The 15,989-nt window shown below is 37.6% G+C and overlaps 2 protein-coding genes across 2 annotated transcripts in view; one reads left to right on the forward strand and one right to left on the reverse strand.

Annotated features, from left to right (window-relative positions):
- The window catches only part of LOC137002202 (ephrin type-A receptor 7), a 119,934-nt gene extending 111,751 nt beyond the window's left edge, over nucleotides 1-8,183 (forward strand). The window contains exons 14-19 of the mRNA XM_067361713.1: nucleotides 2,734-2,795; nucleotides 3,272-3,475; nucleotides 4,967-5,119; nucleotides 6,525-6,742; nucleotides 7,823-7,987; nucleotides 8,069-8,183. Coding sequence (XP_067217814.1) covers nucleotides 2,734-2,795; nucleotides 3,272-3,475; nucleotides 4,967-5,119; nucleotides 6,525-6,742; nucleotides 7,823-7,987; nucleotides 8,069-8,183 — 917 coding nt within the window. The remainder of the gene's footprint in view (nucleotides 1-2,733; nucleotides 2,796-3,271; nucleotides 3,476-4,966; nucleotides 5,120-6,524; nucleotides 6,743-7,822; nucleotides 7,988-8,068) is intronic.
- A 7,244-nt stretch (nucleotides 8,184-15,427) lies between these two features.
- Nucleotides 15,428-15,989, reverse strand: part of LOC137037816 (prolyl endopeptidase-like) — an 18,040-nt gene continuing 17,478 nt past the window's right edge. The window contains exon 15 of the mRNA XM_067412120.1: nucleotides 15,428-15,989. This exon is cut by the window's right edge and continues 155 nt beyond it. Within this exon, the coding sequence (XP_067268221.1) occupies nucleotides 15,850-15,989 (140 nt within the window). The 3' untranslated portion in view covers nucleotides 15,428-15,849.

A 15,989-nucleotide genomic window follows, 5' to 3' on the forward strand; every position in this document is an offset into this window, starting at 1 on the left:
CTGTCGAACTGATCTATCTATCTATCTATCTATCTATCTATCTATCTATCTATCTATCTATCTATCTATCTATCTATCTATCTATCTATCTATCTATCTATCGTTCTATCGTTCTATCTATCTATCTATCTATCTATCGTTCTATCGTTCTATCGTTCTATCTATCGTTCTATCGTTCTATCTATCTATCTATCTATCTATCTATCTATCTATCTATCTATCTATCTATCTATCTATCTATCTATCTATCTATCTATCTATCTATCTATCTATCTATCTATCTATCTATCTATCTATCGTTCTATCTATCGTTCTATCTATCGTTCTATCGTTCTATCTATCGTTCTATCTATCTATCTATCTATCTATCTATCTATCTATCTATCTATCTATCTATCTATCTATCTATCGTTCTATCTATCGTTCTATCGTTCTATCTATCGTTCTATCGTTCTATCTATCGTTCTATCGTTCTATCTATCGTTCTATCGTTCTATCTATCTATCTATCTATCTATCTATCTATCTATCTATCTATCTATCTATCTATCTATCTATCTATCTATCTATCTATCTATCTATCTATCGTTCTATCGTTCTATCGTTCTATCTATCGTTCTATCGTTCTATCTATCGTTCTATCGTTCTATCTATCTATCTATCTATCTATCTATCTATCTATCTATCTATCTATCTATCTATCTATCTATCTATCTATCTATCTATCTATCTATCTATCTATCTATCTATCTATCTATCTATCTAATCATAGTTTGTCTGACTGTATGTTATCTCTTACATAACACTTAGACTTTTATGAAAACATGTTTTTTGTGCTGCTTGGACGACTCCACCATGTCCTCTTTCTATGATGAAACATGCTAAAGCAACGTGCTAAATAATGCTAGTTACATGCTAATTCATGTTAGCAACATGTTGAAACATGTAAAAAAATGCTAATTCATGCTAGTGGCATGATGTTAATTCATGCTAACAACATGTTAAATAATGTTAGCATTAACAATATTCTCAAAGGTGTTAAAACACGTTAGCATCATGCTAATTCATATTAAATCATGTTATCAATGATTAATGCTAATTCATGTTAACAATGTGTTAAAAAATGCTAGCAGCATTGGTAATTCATATTAGCAGCGTTAAAATATACTATCAACGTGCTAAATCATGTTAGCAAAATAATAATCATGCTACCAATGTGTTAAAACATGCTAGCATTATGCTAATTAATGCTAAATCATGTTAACATGATAATCATGTTAGCAATGTGTTAAAACACGCTAGCTAATCCACGTTAAATCATGTTAACAACATGATAATTAATGCTAACAATGTGTTATAAAAAGCTAGCAGTATGGTAATTCATGCATGTTAACAATGTTAAAATATGCTAGCAAGTGTGCTAAATCATGTTACCAACATGATAATCATGTTAACAATGTGTGAAAACACACTTACATCATACTAATTCATGCTAAATCATGTTAACATGCTAATTCATTCTAACAATGTGTTAAAACATGCTAGCATTATGCTAATTAATGCTACATCATGTTAACAACATGCTAATCATGCTAGCAATGTGTTAAACATGCTAGCATCATGCTAATTCATGTTAAATCACTTTAACAACATTATAATTCATGATAACAATGTGTTAAAACATGCTAACATCATGTTAATTCATGCTAAATCATGTTAGCTAAACATGCTAATTCATGTTAACAATGTGTTAAAACATGGTAGCAATTCATGTTAACAATGTTAGAATATGCTAGCAACGTGTTAAATCATGTTCGCAAAATGATAATCATGCTAACAATTTAATAAAACATGATAACGGCATTGTAATTCATGTTAGCAAAGTTAAAATATGGTAGCAAAGTGCTAAATCATGTTAACAACATGTTAATCATGTTAGCAATGTGTTAAAACATGTTAGCAATGTGTTAAAACATGTTAGCATTATGCTAATTCATGTTAAATCATGTTAGCCAAAATGCTAATTCATGTTAACAATGTAGTAAAACATGTAGCAGCATGGTCATTCATGTTAGCAATGTTAAAATATGCTAGCTATGTGCTAAATCATGTTAACAACATGTTAATCATGCTAGCAATGTGTTAAAACATGTTAGCATCATGTTAATTCATGTTAACAACATGATAGGATCCTGCTAAATCATGTTAAATCATGCTAGCATCGTTGATCTATTTTTGCGATGGGTTTATTATCTTCAAAACATTTAAACTTTATTATTTATTATTTAGATCTATCTATCTATGTATGTATGTATGTATGTATGTATGTATGTATGTATGTATGTATGTATGTATGTATGTATGTATGTATCTATCTATCTATCTATCTATCTATCTATCTATCTATCTATCTATCTATCTATCTATCTATCTATCTATCTATCTATCTATCTATCTATCTATCTATCTATCTATCTATCTATCTATCTATCTATCTATCTATCTATCTATCTATCTATCTATCTATCTATCTATCTATCTATCTATCTATCTATCTATCTATCATTCTTTGTCTACAATGTCTGGCTGACTGTATGTTATCTCTTACATAACACTTTTATGAAAATGTGGTTTTTGTGCCTCTTGGACGACTCCTCCATGTCCTCTTTTCCCGCTGATGCATTAAACAAACACATGACCCAATCTTCTTTATATGTGTGTGTTTTTGCTGCAGGCAACACTATGATGATCGTGGTGGAGAGCATGACCAACGGAGCCCTGGACTCTTTCCTGCGGGTAAGGGAATGTGTTTTTGTGTCCGTTTGTTCTGCTGACTTTAATATTCTGAGCCATCAGATGCAAAATGCTGCAATAGTACAGTAAATGGTACATATGAAATATTTAAGTTACATTATAAAACGTGCAGATGGTGAAAAGAAAACAATGAGAAGCAAGAGCCAAATGAGGCGGAGTGAACTTCTTCAAAAGACGTGAAATGATTGTTATTTGTTCCAAGATCTCATAAATGTTTGAGTTTTTCCATTTCCCATTCTGCTTTCTTTTCCTGTTCATTTCCTTTCCAATGTTCTTTCCTTATCTTTCCTTTTTTCTGTGTTCCATTTTCCTTTTCTTTTTCCCTTTCATTTCCTCTCAAATGTTTCCTTACTTCATTTCTTTTCCCTTTCTCTTTCCTTTTTTCTTGTCACTTTTCTGTCTACTCCAATGTCCTTTCTTTTCCTCTCGACCGACTCCTCCCTCTCTTCTCTGCTCAGAAACATGAAGGCCAGCTGACGGTTCTTCAGCTGGTGGATCTGCTGAGTGGAGTGGCGTCTGGGATGAAGTATCTGACAGAGATGGGTTTTATCCATCGCCGACTGGCCGCTCACAAAGTCCTGGTGAACAGCAGCCTGGTTTGCAAAGTGTCAGGCTTCAGACCGCTTCAGGACGACAAGATCGAGGCGGTCTACAGCACACTAGTGAGTGTTTTACCATAATGCAGCACAGCTCTCTCAAACGGCTCCCGATGAGTTCCACCAGCCAATAGTAGTCAGCACATTTCTCTAAAAGTCAAAGCACAGCTCTTATCTAGTTCATCAAACTTTTACGTGGTTTCTTGCGAGTATGTGGTGTATTTTAAGAACGCCTCAGTGCTTCTGTTCTGTTCAAATGAATGCAGAAGTCAGGATACAGTTCGGCACAATACTTTCACGCACGCCAGCATATCGCTTTCCTGTGTTTGCAGTAGGATGTGTTTCTGGATCAACGTTTCTTTTCATTTCAAAAACAACTGATTGCTTGTAGGAAGTGATAGAAAGGTGTCAGAACACACAGTGCATCAGTTTGTTGCGTATGGAGCTGCATATCTGCAGACCACCCATGCTGACCCCTGTCCACCAAAGAGCCAACAGTGGACACGTGGGCATCAGAACTGGACCACGGAGCAATGGAAGAAGGTGGCGTCTCTTACCTGGGGAACACGTGGCACCAGGATGCACTATGGGAAGAAGGCAAGCCGGTGGAGGCAGTGTGATGTTTTGGGCAACGTTCTGCTGGGAAACCTTGGCTCCTGAGGTGTTGACTTGGCCTCCAAATTCCCCAGATTATGCCTCTTCAATGTATATTATTGCGCTCTGGTTCTTCTGCATTTTTTGTCAGATCATGCAAAATGGAAACACTCACGGGACTTTCTAACATTTACAGATATAACCATGAAATATAAGTTATGCTCTGAGGAATAAACGGCACCAGCGTCTGTCAAACCATGACATTGTTTGCAGCGCTTCCATATGCATTTTGTCCTTAGAAATGTGTTATTCACTACCGTAAAGTGACGTGACAGGTGGAGGATTTCAGTGTGCACTATTATTATTATTTTCATTATTGATTATAATCAGTTTTATCGATTAGTTGTTGGAGTGCTAGTGCACTTTTAGTATATTTGTTTCAACAAAAACGCCCTAAAATCAAAATCCTGGTCACAGTTGTAGCCCACTGGTCTGGGCCGGTTTGTTTCCGAAACCTGGTGCATTTTCTTCCTTCGTTTGGTTTGTTTGGACATAAATGAACACGGCAATCGCGCTCAGATCCGCACCAAAATAATCAGTCCGAGATCGCCTGAACGAGGTTCGCTTGTGGTGAGAAAGCAATCCAACCCAACAGACCAGGCTGTATCACATTATATGATGGGGTCATTACGTATGTTGCATGAAAAGCAGAAGTGTTTGTTTTGATAATAAAATGATTCATGTGTTAACCTGGAGCAAAGACGAAGCACTTTATCTCCAACATTTGGTCTGTTTAGAAATGTTGCTTCATGAAAGTGAACCGAACCAAGAAGAATTTGCAACATTGTAATGATTTTAATCCCTTTTTTGTAACAAAGCAGATCTAAAAACACCCTAAATGACCAATTAATCAGCCTAGAAGTTGTAACTTGGAAGACTAAGTTCTTTCTTTCTTTCTTTCAGCACGCAGGGAAGAGTTTGGTGCTGTGGACGGCTCCCGAGGCCATTCAGTACCACCGTTACAGCTCCGCTTCGGATGTGTGGAGCTTCGGGATCGTCATGTGGGAAGTCATGTCCTTCGGAGAGAGACCGTACTGGGACATGGGCAACCAAGACGTACGTCTGTCCCTTTGTGTTCTTCTGATGCATCACCACTTGTGCAGTTCTGCAGCATTTTTCCTCTGGTGTTGCTTTTCCAAACCCTCTCTCTCTCTCTCTCTCTCTCGGGCGACTGCTTCTCCTCCTCCTTTAGATCTCCCTAAAATCCTTTTACGTTTGTTTGTGATGTATATTCTTTTTCTCCCTCTCTCTCTCTCTGGTGGCTGGATGAGATTTCGCTGTGAAGTTATGCATTTGTATAAAATTTAAAAGTAGCTAAAGTGAAGGGCCTTTAAAGACCCCAGATAAAGTGTGTAAGTGTGTGTGTGTGTTTGTGTGTGTGTGTGCGCGCGCGCACTTTGACTTCAAGTCCACTTCAGCTCCGTGACCAATCCGACTCAGAAGTGGCGCGGCGTGTGGCCTTCTTTTCACGGCTGCAGTAAAGATCCTCCTAGTCTCTGAAATAAACCCTGGCTGAAGGACATCACACTGTTTGGACCCCAGTAATAATGTTTCTAAAAATAAGAAGAAACGGCATCATACAAATTAAACGCATAAATAACCTTAGTATCAAAACAAAAGCTATGCTTTTTTTTAAATTTTATTTTATTTTATTTTAAATTTATTTTATTTTTAAATCTGTAGCAAGAATTTAAAATTGTAACTAAATGGTATTTTTTATTATAGTGGAAATCCAGTCAATGACACGTTTTAAAAATATTGCAGCAATGTAACGGATACCAGTATTTTGTATTGGTCCATATCTAGTCCCTATTATTATTATTATTATTATTATTTATAAAATATATTTTTTATTGTATTATACTTTAGAGACGATCAGAAAATAAAAGCTTAAAATAAAATATAAAATATAATTTAATAAAATATTGGCCCGTGCCTGTTTATTTTATTTTTCATTTCATTTAATGACAAAGGCATTAATGCATTCAAAGCAAGATTCTTTCATTTTATTCATTTGGTTTCAATAATGTTTGTGATGCCATTGCGTGTGACTTTTATTGAATTAAATGGTATTCAGCATTTCTAATAAAGAGAGGCTCATAGATGCCAGGCAAGGACACATTCTGCAGTAAAATAATCATTTAAATTGCTAATTTCTCTCAGAATGTCAGTATTGTGGCGATTGCTTTGCACAGGAAACTCACCAGAACATTTAATTAAAAAATGCAGGAATGAGAAGTTTATGTACAAATAAAACATGTATACAGTGGAAATTCACAGTGAAAATTTGGGATTGAAAATCTATTTTAAAATGAGCAATAAACAGAAAAAAAAATTTTAATAAAGAAATGTTATGCCGTAAAATGTTGAAGAAATAAGATTCTGCACTATTTCTGGGTACTCCCAGTGCTCAGTGTTCAGTGTTTGTGTGTTGAAGTGTGTGTTTCTGTGTTCATTGCAGGTAATTAAAGCGATCGAGGACGGCTTCCGGCTGCCGGCGCCCGTCAACTGCCCCGGGTCTCTGCACCAGCTCATGTTGGACTGCTGGCAGAAGGAGCGGACGGAGAGACCGAGCTTCACACACATCCACAGCGCTCTCAGCAAGAGCATCAGGAGCCCCGACAACATCGGCTCCTCCAGCCTGGGCCGCAGGTACTGCTTCCTGTCTCTTCACTTCCTGTTTCACACCCTCACCATTCCTCATGTGATCATGCGCAGTCAGAGCCGTACGGGTAAAACATGCAACCATAATCAACAAAACAATTTTTATTTATAAGGTTTGAAGTAATATGCTGTTTACCTACCCGGCCACAGATGTTAAAATATTCACATTTTAAAAAAATAAAATAAAATAAAAATTTCAATATTTAAAAAAATGACAAAAGCACATAACGAAGTCACTAAGAATTAAACTAAAATTAACACAAACTATAAAAAAAAATTGGACCCACTTAATATTAAGTGGCCTTAACTACTATGTACTTACATTTAAATTAATCATTTGATACAGTGCACTTATTATGTACATACATGTTTTTACATTGTACTTATATTTTAAAAACACCTGCATGTAATTACATCTGTAATTAATTTCTGTAATTACATTTATAATTACACTGTTGACCCATCCCTTAACCCTTATCCCTACCCTTAAACCTACCCATACCACCAAAGCTTTCCCTAACTTTACCTGTATCCACCTCAATAGCAGCAAAAGTGTTTTGCAATTCAATATGAACCCAATAAAAGTACATTGTACTTATTTTTTGATTTAAGTACATAGTAGTTAAGGCCACTTAATATAAAGTGGGACCAAAAAATCTAATAAAACTAAAATTGAAATGAAATGACACTGACAATAATAATAACAATAATTTATAAAATATTCATTTGTTGTTTAAATATAATAAACAGCATATCAGCTGAAGTAAAAATAAATTAAACTAAATTGCAATTTAATTGCATATTTAAAAAAAAGGAATAAAATGACAAAAGCATGTAAGGAATTGACTAAAAATAAAACTAAAATTAACATGAAAACTTAAAATAAAATTGAAATAAAATAACACTGACAAAAATAATAGCAATAATATCTAAAATATGAATATGTTGTTTAAATGTAATATTATTTACCAGTGTCTTTTTCTTGAGGTCGTTTTACGGATGTTTTTCGATTCTGCTGATGGTCATAAATATAAAGGCTGTGACTGAAACATTTCCTGTAAGTGCTTCTGTTTCTCTCTCTCTCTCTCTCTCAAGGACGCTGGGCTCGTCCGTATCTCTAGCAGAGCGAACGCTTCCCTCCTTCCCGTCGTTCAGTTCGGTCGGAGAGTGGCTGGAGGCTGTAGACATGGGCCGCTACAAAGACAACTTCACCGCTGCTGGATACTGTTACCTGGAGTCAGTGGCTCGCATGACCGTTCAGTGAGTGCCATGTGGAAATAATCCTGAATCCTGCGTTTGTCTGCTTGGGTTTGTGTGTGACGGGCTCTGTTGTTTCTGCAGGGATGTGTTGAGTCTCGGCATCACCTCTCTGGAGCACCAGAAACAGATCCTGTCCGCCATACAGACTCTCAGAGCGCAGGTTATCCAGATGCACGGCCGCGGAGTTCAGGTCTGACATACGGACGTCTGTTCTCAGAATTACCCAGTAGGCCATTCAGCAGACAGGAGGTGATGATAACCAATTCACTGCAAATGGCAGTCCTCTTCCTAATCTTCCTCTTTTCGTTCCTTAATCTTCTCTTTGGGTGAACACTGCTTCTTTTCTGAGGGGGCGATGGCACAAGCAAGATGATTCCTCTCGAATAACCTGCTTTTCTTCCGCTGCTCATCAATGACATCTCTTTTAGAAGGACTCTGCAGTGGTCGAGACTCTCCGTCACTGTCCTGGAGAAGCTCCGTTTGACTCTCAAAAGGGCCTTTTTCTTTATCTAAGTGAAAGAACTCATGCTTCGTGGCCACTGATCCTCCTATAAAGTGGACAAAACCGAGAGCATGTCGGCCGCGAGCGTTCGCTCCTCCGAGCGGGAGAAGATCTCGCTGTATCTTCAGGAAATAAGTTGAGTGCTGGTGTAAGAAATCTTAAATAATATGTAAATCCCTTTTTTCTGTATTTCCCGAATTTGATTACAGTCTACTTTTTTCTTTTGGCTTTCTTTCTCCACACTTTATACTCATTTCTGTATGGAAGCCCATTTCCACCACAGAAGAAAACAAATGCTCTTGTAAATCATAACTATGATGTTAAAAGTGAAAATTATGACATACTAAGTCATTCTGAGATGAAAAATCCAAATTATGACTTAAGAAGTGGAAATTGTGAGTCAAAATTGACATACTAAGTAAAAATTATGACATAAAAAGACAAAATTATGACTAGACAAAGTAAATCATGACAAAGAAAGTCATAATTTTGAGTTTATATCATTATTATGACTTGATTTATCTCATAATTACAACTTTTTAATCTCATAATTGACTTAGTATGTCATAATAATGACTTTTATGTCATAATCATTACATTTTATATCATAATTAAGATTTACCAAAGCAGGCAGCGGAAATGGGCTACTATATTTCTGAAGCGAATTATTATTGTTGAGTTTAAATTATTATTTTTGGTCATCTGTACTCGTAATGTTTTCTCCTCCTGTCTACTATAGGGACAATGTTTGCACTGCAGCATCCACGACTTACAGAAACTTGTACCATATTTATTAGATAAGTTATTTAGCTGTTTACAGATGCTTATTGGAGCTCAGTTTTTGAATGCAAAAATATTATGTTTGAAAATGGAAAACACAGCACTGAATCTGGACATTTTTCAGTGGACATTTCATCAAAAATGCACTTGGATTGTTGTTTGTGTAATATAATTTTTCCTGCACTTTGAAAGTGAGTGTGTGAGTGAGTGATTGTGAGCGATTCAGTGAATGATAGTGTAAGCGATTCAGTGGGTGAGTGATTGAGTTAACGAGGGAGTGAGTGATTGTGAGCGATTCAGTGAGTGAGTGATTGTGAGCGATTCAGTGAGTGCCTGATTGTGAGCGATTCAGTGAGTGACTGATTGTGAGCGATTCAGTGAGTGAGTGATAGTGTGAGTTAGCGCTTCAGTGAGTGATTGTGAGAGATTCAGTGAGTGAGTGATTGTGAGCGATTCAGTGAGTGATAGTGACTTAGCGATTCAGTGAGTGATTGTGAGTGAGTGATTCAGTGAGTGATTGTGAGTGAGTGATTCAGTGAGTGATTGTGAGTGAGTGATTCAGTGAGTGATTGTGAGTGAGTGATTCAGTGAGTGATTGTGAGTGAGTGATTCAGTGAGTGATTGTGAGTGAGTGATTCAGTGAGTGAGTGATTATGAGCATCCCAGTGTAAGTGAGTGACTGAGCAGGCGAGTGAGTGATTGTGTGAATGAGTGAGTGAGTGATTCAGTGAGTGAGTGATTATGAGCATCCCAGTGTAAGTGAGTGACTGAGCAGGCGAGTGAGTGATTGTGTGAATGAGTGAGTGAGTGATTGTGAGCGATTCAGTTAGTGAGTAAGTGTGAGTGAGTGATTCAGTGAGTGAGTGAGTGATTGTGTGAGTTTGCGAGGGAGTGAGTGATTGTGAGCGATTCAGTGAGTGATTGTGAGTGAGTTATTGTGAGTGAGTGATTCAGTGAGTGAGTGATTGTGTGAGTTTGCGAGGGAGTGAGTGATTGTGAGCGATTCAGTAAGTGAGTAAGTGTGAGTGAGTGATTATGTGAGTTAACGAGGGAGTGATTGTGAGCGATTCAGTGAGTGACTGATTGTGAGCGATTCAGTGAGTGAGTGATAGTGTGAGTTAGCGCTTCAGTGAGTGAGTGATTGTGAGCGATTCAGTGAGTGATAGTGACTTAGCGATTCAGTGAGTGAGTGATTATGTGAGTGAGTGATTATGAGCATCCCAGTGTAAGTGATTGACTGAGCAGGCGAGTGAGTGATTGTGTGAATGAGTGAGTGATTGATTGTGAGCGATTCAGTAAGTGAGTAAGTGTGAGTGAGTGATTCAGTGAGTGAGTGAGTGATTGTGTGAGTTTGCGAGGGAGTGAGTGATTGTGAGCGATTCAGTGAGTGATTGTGAGCGATTCAGTGAGTGATTGTGAGCGATTCAGTGAGTGATTGTGAGCGATTCAGTAAGTGAGTAAGTGTGAGTGAGTGATTATGTGAGTTAACGAGGGAGTGATTGTGAGCGATTCAGTGAGTGAGTGATTCAGTGAGTGAGCGATTCCGTGAGTGAGTGAATGTGAGCGATTCAGTGAGTGAGTGAGCGATTCAGTGATTGATTGTGAGCGATTCGGTGAGTGATTGTGAGTGAGTGATTCAGTGAGTGAGTGATTGTGAGCGATTCAGTGAGTGATTGTGAGCGATTCAGTGAGTGATTGTGAGCGATTCAGTAAGTGAGTAAGTGTGAGTGAGTGATTATGTGAGTTAACGAGGGAGTGATTGTGAGCGATTCAGTGAGTAAGTGATTCAGTGAGTGATTGTGTGAGTTAGCGAGGGAGTGAGTGATTGTGAGCGATTCAGTGAGTGATTGTGAGCGATTCAGTGAGTGATTGTGAGCGATTCAGTAAGTGAGTAAGTGTGAGTGAGTGATTATGTGAGTTAACGAGGGAGTGATTGTGAGCGATTCAGTGAGTAAGTGATTCAGTGAGTGAGTGAGCGATTCCGTGAGTGAGTGAATGTGAGCGATTCAGTGAGTGAGTGAGCGATTCAGTGATTGATTGTGAGCGATTCGGTGAGTGATTGTGAGTGAGTGATTCAGTGAGTGAGTGATTGTGTGAGTTAGCGAGGGAGTGATTGTGAGTGATTCAGTGAGTGAGTGGATGTGATGGGGATGTAAACACACACTCACAGACTTTAATTTCCCGTCACAGTGGCAGTTGTCCGATTCTCTCGGGCATGTGTAGTACTTGATGTTGCCGTTTTCTACAACGGAAGTGGTTCTTCAACAGGAATGTTCTGAATGTTCTAGTGTTATTGAATTTAGATTATTGTGTGACGTGAGCGTGTGAACAAGACTTGGTTGGACTTGGATGTGTTTAAGCAGTATCGAGCGAAACCCTAATTCAGAACATCGCAGTTTGATCATAGAAACAAGTCGCTGTAAATCACATTAACAAAGACCGTGCCACACGTCATGACTACAAATACATACAGTACAAAACAAATGACTGGATTTTTTTCTCATAATGTACTGGGTTGATTTTCATGATATAAACATGTTACGCACATACAGACATGCATATTCGTCATTATTGCAGCCATATCATATCTGAAGGAGGCATAACTGAATTAATAATCACTTCAAAATCTAAAGGACAAAGACATGCTGTACTGTAGTTTAACAGCCCTTTACCGAATAAGACTCGATTCCCCTTTGCATTGTGTGTATCATTCTGATCTCTGTTTGATACTGTAAATATGTATTTGAAAATGCAATCTATTTTTATAATTTGTTTGAATAATAATGTGTTGAATGAGATCCTCTCACTGTGTTAATATGACTTATTGTTTGAATTAGGCGAGTAGCGAAGAAAAGTTGTTAATAATCAAGTCTTTCTTTTTTGTTTTATTTTTCTCTTTTCGGTTTGGAATTTTTCATGATTTTTACCTGTTAGAAAAGCAGATGGCTGTTGCAATATTGAAACATGTTATTAAAAAAATACAATACAGGTACCCTGGACTTTATTGTGTTTGCTCGCCGTCTTCCAGCATCGCTGCCTGAATCCATACACTCCTCATGGAGTCTATTTTAATCATGTGTAATCAATGTCGAGGCTCGGCAATCAAGAGTTTCCCGTCAGCTTTCAACCCCCGGAAAAACAGCGGGAAGCAAAAAAGGTGTTCTTTGTTCTGTATTTTTATCAAAAGGTTTCTTTTTAATAAACGATTTTCTTTCCTGCTAGATACTTTTGTATGAGAGTGGCAATGAAATTACACCAGAATATGTATTAACGTTTCATTTGATCCTTCCCAGTGTTTTATGTGTCTAATCCTGATTCTTTTGTTAAATATTAAGTCGTCATTCAGTCCCAGAGATTTAGAGATTAGCTTTAGTCGATCCAGGCGTGTTCATTTATATCAGTAATAATTTGAAGGGTTTCATTTCTCTCCTTTCACTTTTCTAAGTACTAAAAAATCCCTTGGAGATGATGATGGGGGGAGAACTGAAAGTGTGAAGAGGAAGCGATGCTTTGTGCGGAAGAAAATACGCCAGTTAATACTTCAAATCCCAGTAGTGAGAAAGCAAGGCTTGTGTGTGTGTGTGTGTGTGTGTGTGTGTGTGTGTGTGTAAGGGAGTGTTTACATGTTTTGTGTTCAGATTAAAAGACTCTTTGGTAAGAAGCAAGAATTGTCCACCTCTAAGTCGGTGTGAAGGGTAAAGTTTCCTAACACAAAAGTTTGATCCGAGCAGTTAGAGTGCCAGGCCTCAAATCGGATTTGGGGAATTAATCCGGATCGGCAGCAAGTGTGAAAAAACAAAGTGGAGTGGGGCTTGATCTAGTCTCTCTCCGGGAGCATGTCGTCTCTCGAGGTCCAAACACCGCTCTATAGTTCAGTTCATTCACTGAGGATAAAGACGTCAAAGCTGTGTGTGTGTGTGTGTGTGTGTGTGTGTATTTCAGTGACAAACAGCCAGTTCTGTTGAGAGGAGGGTCACATGAGAGGAGCAGATGAACAGTGTGTTCTGGAATTCCTGCTGGGCTTTTAGTGGCTTTAAAGTGAACCGTGATTAAATGCTCTAGGAGGTTAAAACACTAAAAACCATTCATTATTATGCATTAATCTTGAATGACGTGTGCTTGCCACTAAATAGACCTGTTCTTGTGTGTGTGTGTGTGTGTGTGTGTGTGTGTGTGTGTGTGCTAGTTTACATTATGAGGACCCAAACTACTAATGCATATAGAGTGGTGCAGGTATGACATCAGAATCCGGAAGGCTAATTTTCCCTCTGGTTCCTTCGAGATTTCCTATGGGGGTTTTCAATTTATGTGTAAAATACAGCCTGTGGTAAACATAACCTGACGATTCTTTGACTATTTAGTGGTGCATTCAGGTTTCCCCTACATCATGATGTCCTCGTAATTCAAATCACTAAATAAACATACTAAATATTTATAATAGGGATAGAAAATATCAGAAGCTCAGTTCTTCCAAAATTCCTGAATTTGAGTAGTGTGCTTGCTCTACTTCATGTGGTAAAAATAGTAAAAGTAGTGTGCTTGCATGCAATATAAAAGACGCTTTTGTGTCTATGTTCTAGTGTTATTGAATTTAGATTATTGTGTGACGTGAGCGTGTGAACAAGACTTGGTTGGACTTGGATGTGTTTAAGCAGTATCGAGCGAAACCCTAATTCAGAACATCGCAGTTTGATCATAGAAACAAGTCGCTGTAAATCACATTAACAAAGACCGTGCCACACGTCATGACTACAAATACTGAATTTGAGTAGCGTGCTTGCTCTACTTCATGTGGTAAAAATAGTAAAAGTAGTGTGCTTGCATGTAATATAAAAGACATTTTCTTCATAAGTAAGTCATTGAATCATTTGACTCATTCAAAACACTGATTACTTGGAGATTCTTCTTTTGGAATCGTTTCCATTGGTGGAGCAAAAAGGAACTGGCAATGTCAGTTTCTCATTATTAACATTTCTTGATTATTGAACTGTTGTATAAAAGCATTACAACACTTGCGATGCTGTTGTCAGTCAGATCTGGAGTCTCGACTCTTCAGCTTTGAATAAATACGCGTTCGTTTGAGAATCATCACGTCTGGGTCCACGGTTAAAGTCCTGCTCTGCTGAGCCTCGTCACGCTTCATCTGATTAATTCTCAGGTTTTGGCCAAGCCCGGATTAAACTTTCTGTGACCACAGTTGAACACAAGTAGCTCCCGCTTTTGATTTTTGATTTCTTTTCATGTCTGCTTCTTTCGCCTCTCCACTATCCTTAAATGTAGGTCACACTTTACTGTATCCAGTGTGATTACAAAAGCACTGAGCTCTAGTAATGAACGGCACACACTTAGTGTGTAATTATGTTATGGAACAGTCTATAATTACACACTGCTATCACTTCTGTAATTATGTTAATGTATAATATGGACAATGCGACAAAGTATTTTCTGCATTCCCCTGTGTTGTCCCCCATTATTTTTATTCAATAAACAGCAGCTCCAGAACTGATCTCAGGTCAGCATTGCTCTCTTCATCATGATGTACTAATGACTCTCTGATCGTTTTACAGAGGTCAGAACTAACCTCACTTTACCGAGCTGACCTTTCTCAAGTTCATTTTTTTGAATCAGAATGAAGTAATTCCCCACCAAGTTCACACAGGTTTCTTATAGCTGCTCTACTTTATGTGGTAAAAACATTAAAAAATCAGTGCTGGTTGGCTGGTCTTAAACTAGATAAAGAAGGACTGGTCTAAACCTCTGTAAAACCAAGACCAGTCAGCCAGTTTAAACTGGTTTTAGTTGGGGTTTGCAATAAAACTAAAGTAACCCAAGTTTAACCCTGGTTTTGCTTTGTGTAAACCATAGTAACAACATATTAAACCATGATTTTACCACAGTATGTGGTAATGGTAGTACTTAAGTCTATGGTGACTACAAAATTAACCATAATTTTACTACAGTAAGTGTAGTTGTAATTATGGTATTTGTATTAAAACCATAGTCATAGTAAAGGAAAATCATAATAATAACTGGTTAATATAAAAGTGTATATAGTTAATTATGTGAAACAGTTTCACTATAGTATTTGATGAGGGGGTTTGCAGTCCTTTACTGCCCTTTAGTGTTTGTTTGAGGTATTGCAAAACATTGGAAGGCTGTAATTCAAGAATGGATTGATCAAAAAAGAAATTGTTTATTGTTACAAAAACAATGCTGAAACAAAAGTAAAAAATCAATTCAGTCTCGTCTATGATTTATACCTTCAATCATTTACTCAATACACAGAGAAGGTTCTTTAAAGGAGCTTGAAGGGTTTCGTCAGGTTCCTTTTATGGATTTAGTTTTAATGAATGAATTAGTTCTATGAATTAGTTAGGTCTAAATGAATTGAACGGCTCATAAACATTCTTTATCACTAGAAAAAAAATGAAATAACGTGAAAGCGTTATGCAATAATTTTGCTGTAAAGAGTTCAAGAACCCTTCAGTTCTCTATAGAACCTCCTCTCAGTCTCTCTCTGCATAAACATGATATCTTTAGAAATCACTACATAATTTGTGCCTGATCGTCTGCAGCTCTCTTATTCTCTCCAGCTGAGGCCCAGTGTCTGAGCTATAAAAGAGAAGATGTGTGTGTCCTCCAGGATGGCTTTAGCGGTGGGTTTCCCGGCTCCGTGTCCGCTCCGTGTGTCCACTCTGACCATCAGCGGCTGCTTCTGTC

This window comes from Chanodichthys erythropterus, chromosome 15 (assembly GCF_024489055.1).
Source record: "Chanodichthys erythropterus isolate Z2021 chromosome 15, ASM2448905v1, whole genome shotgun sequence".
NCBI classification, from domain to species: Eukaryota; Metazoa; Chordata; class Actinopteri; order Cypriniformes; family Xenocyprididae; genus Chanodichthys; species Chanodichthys erythropterus.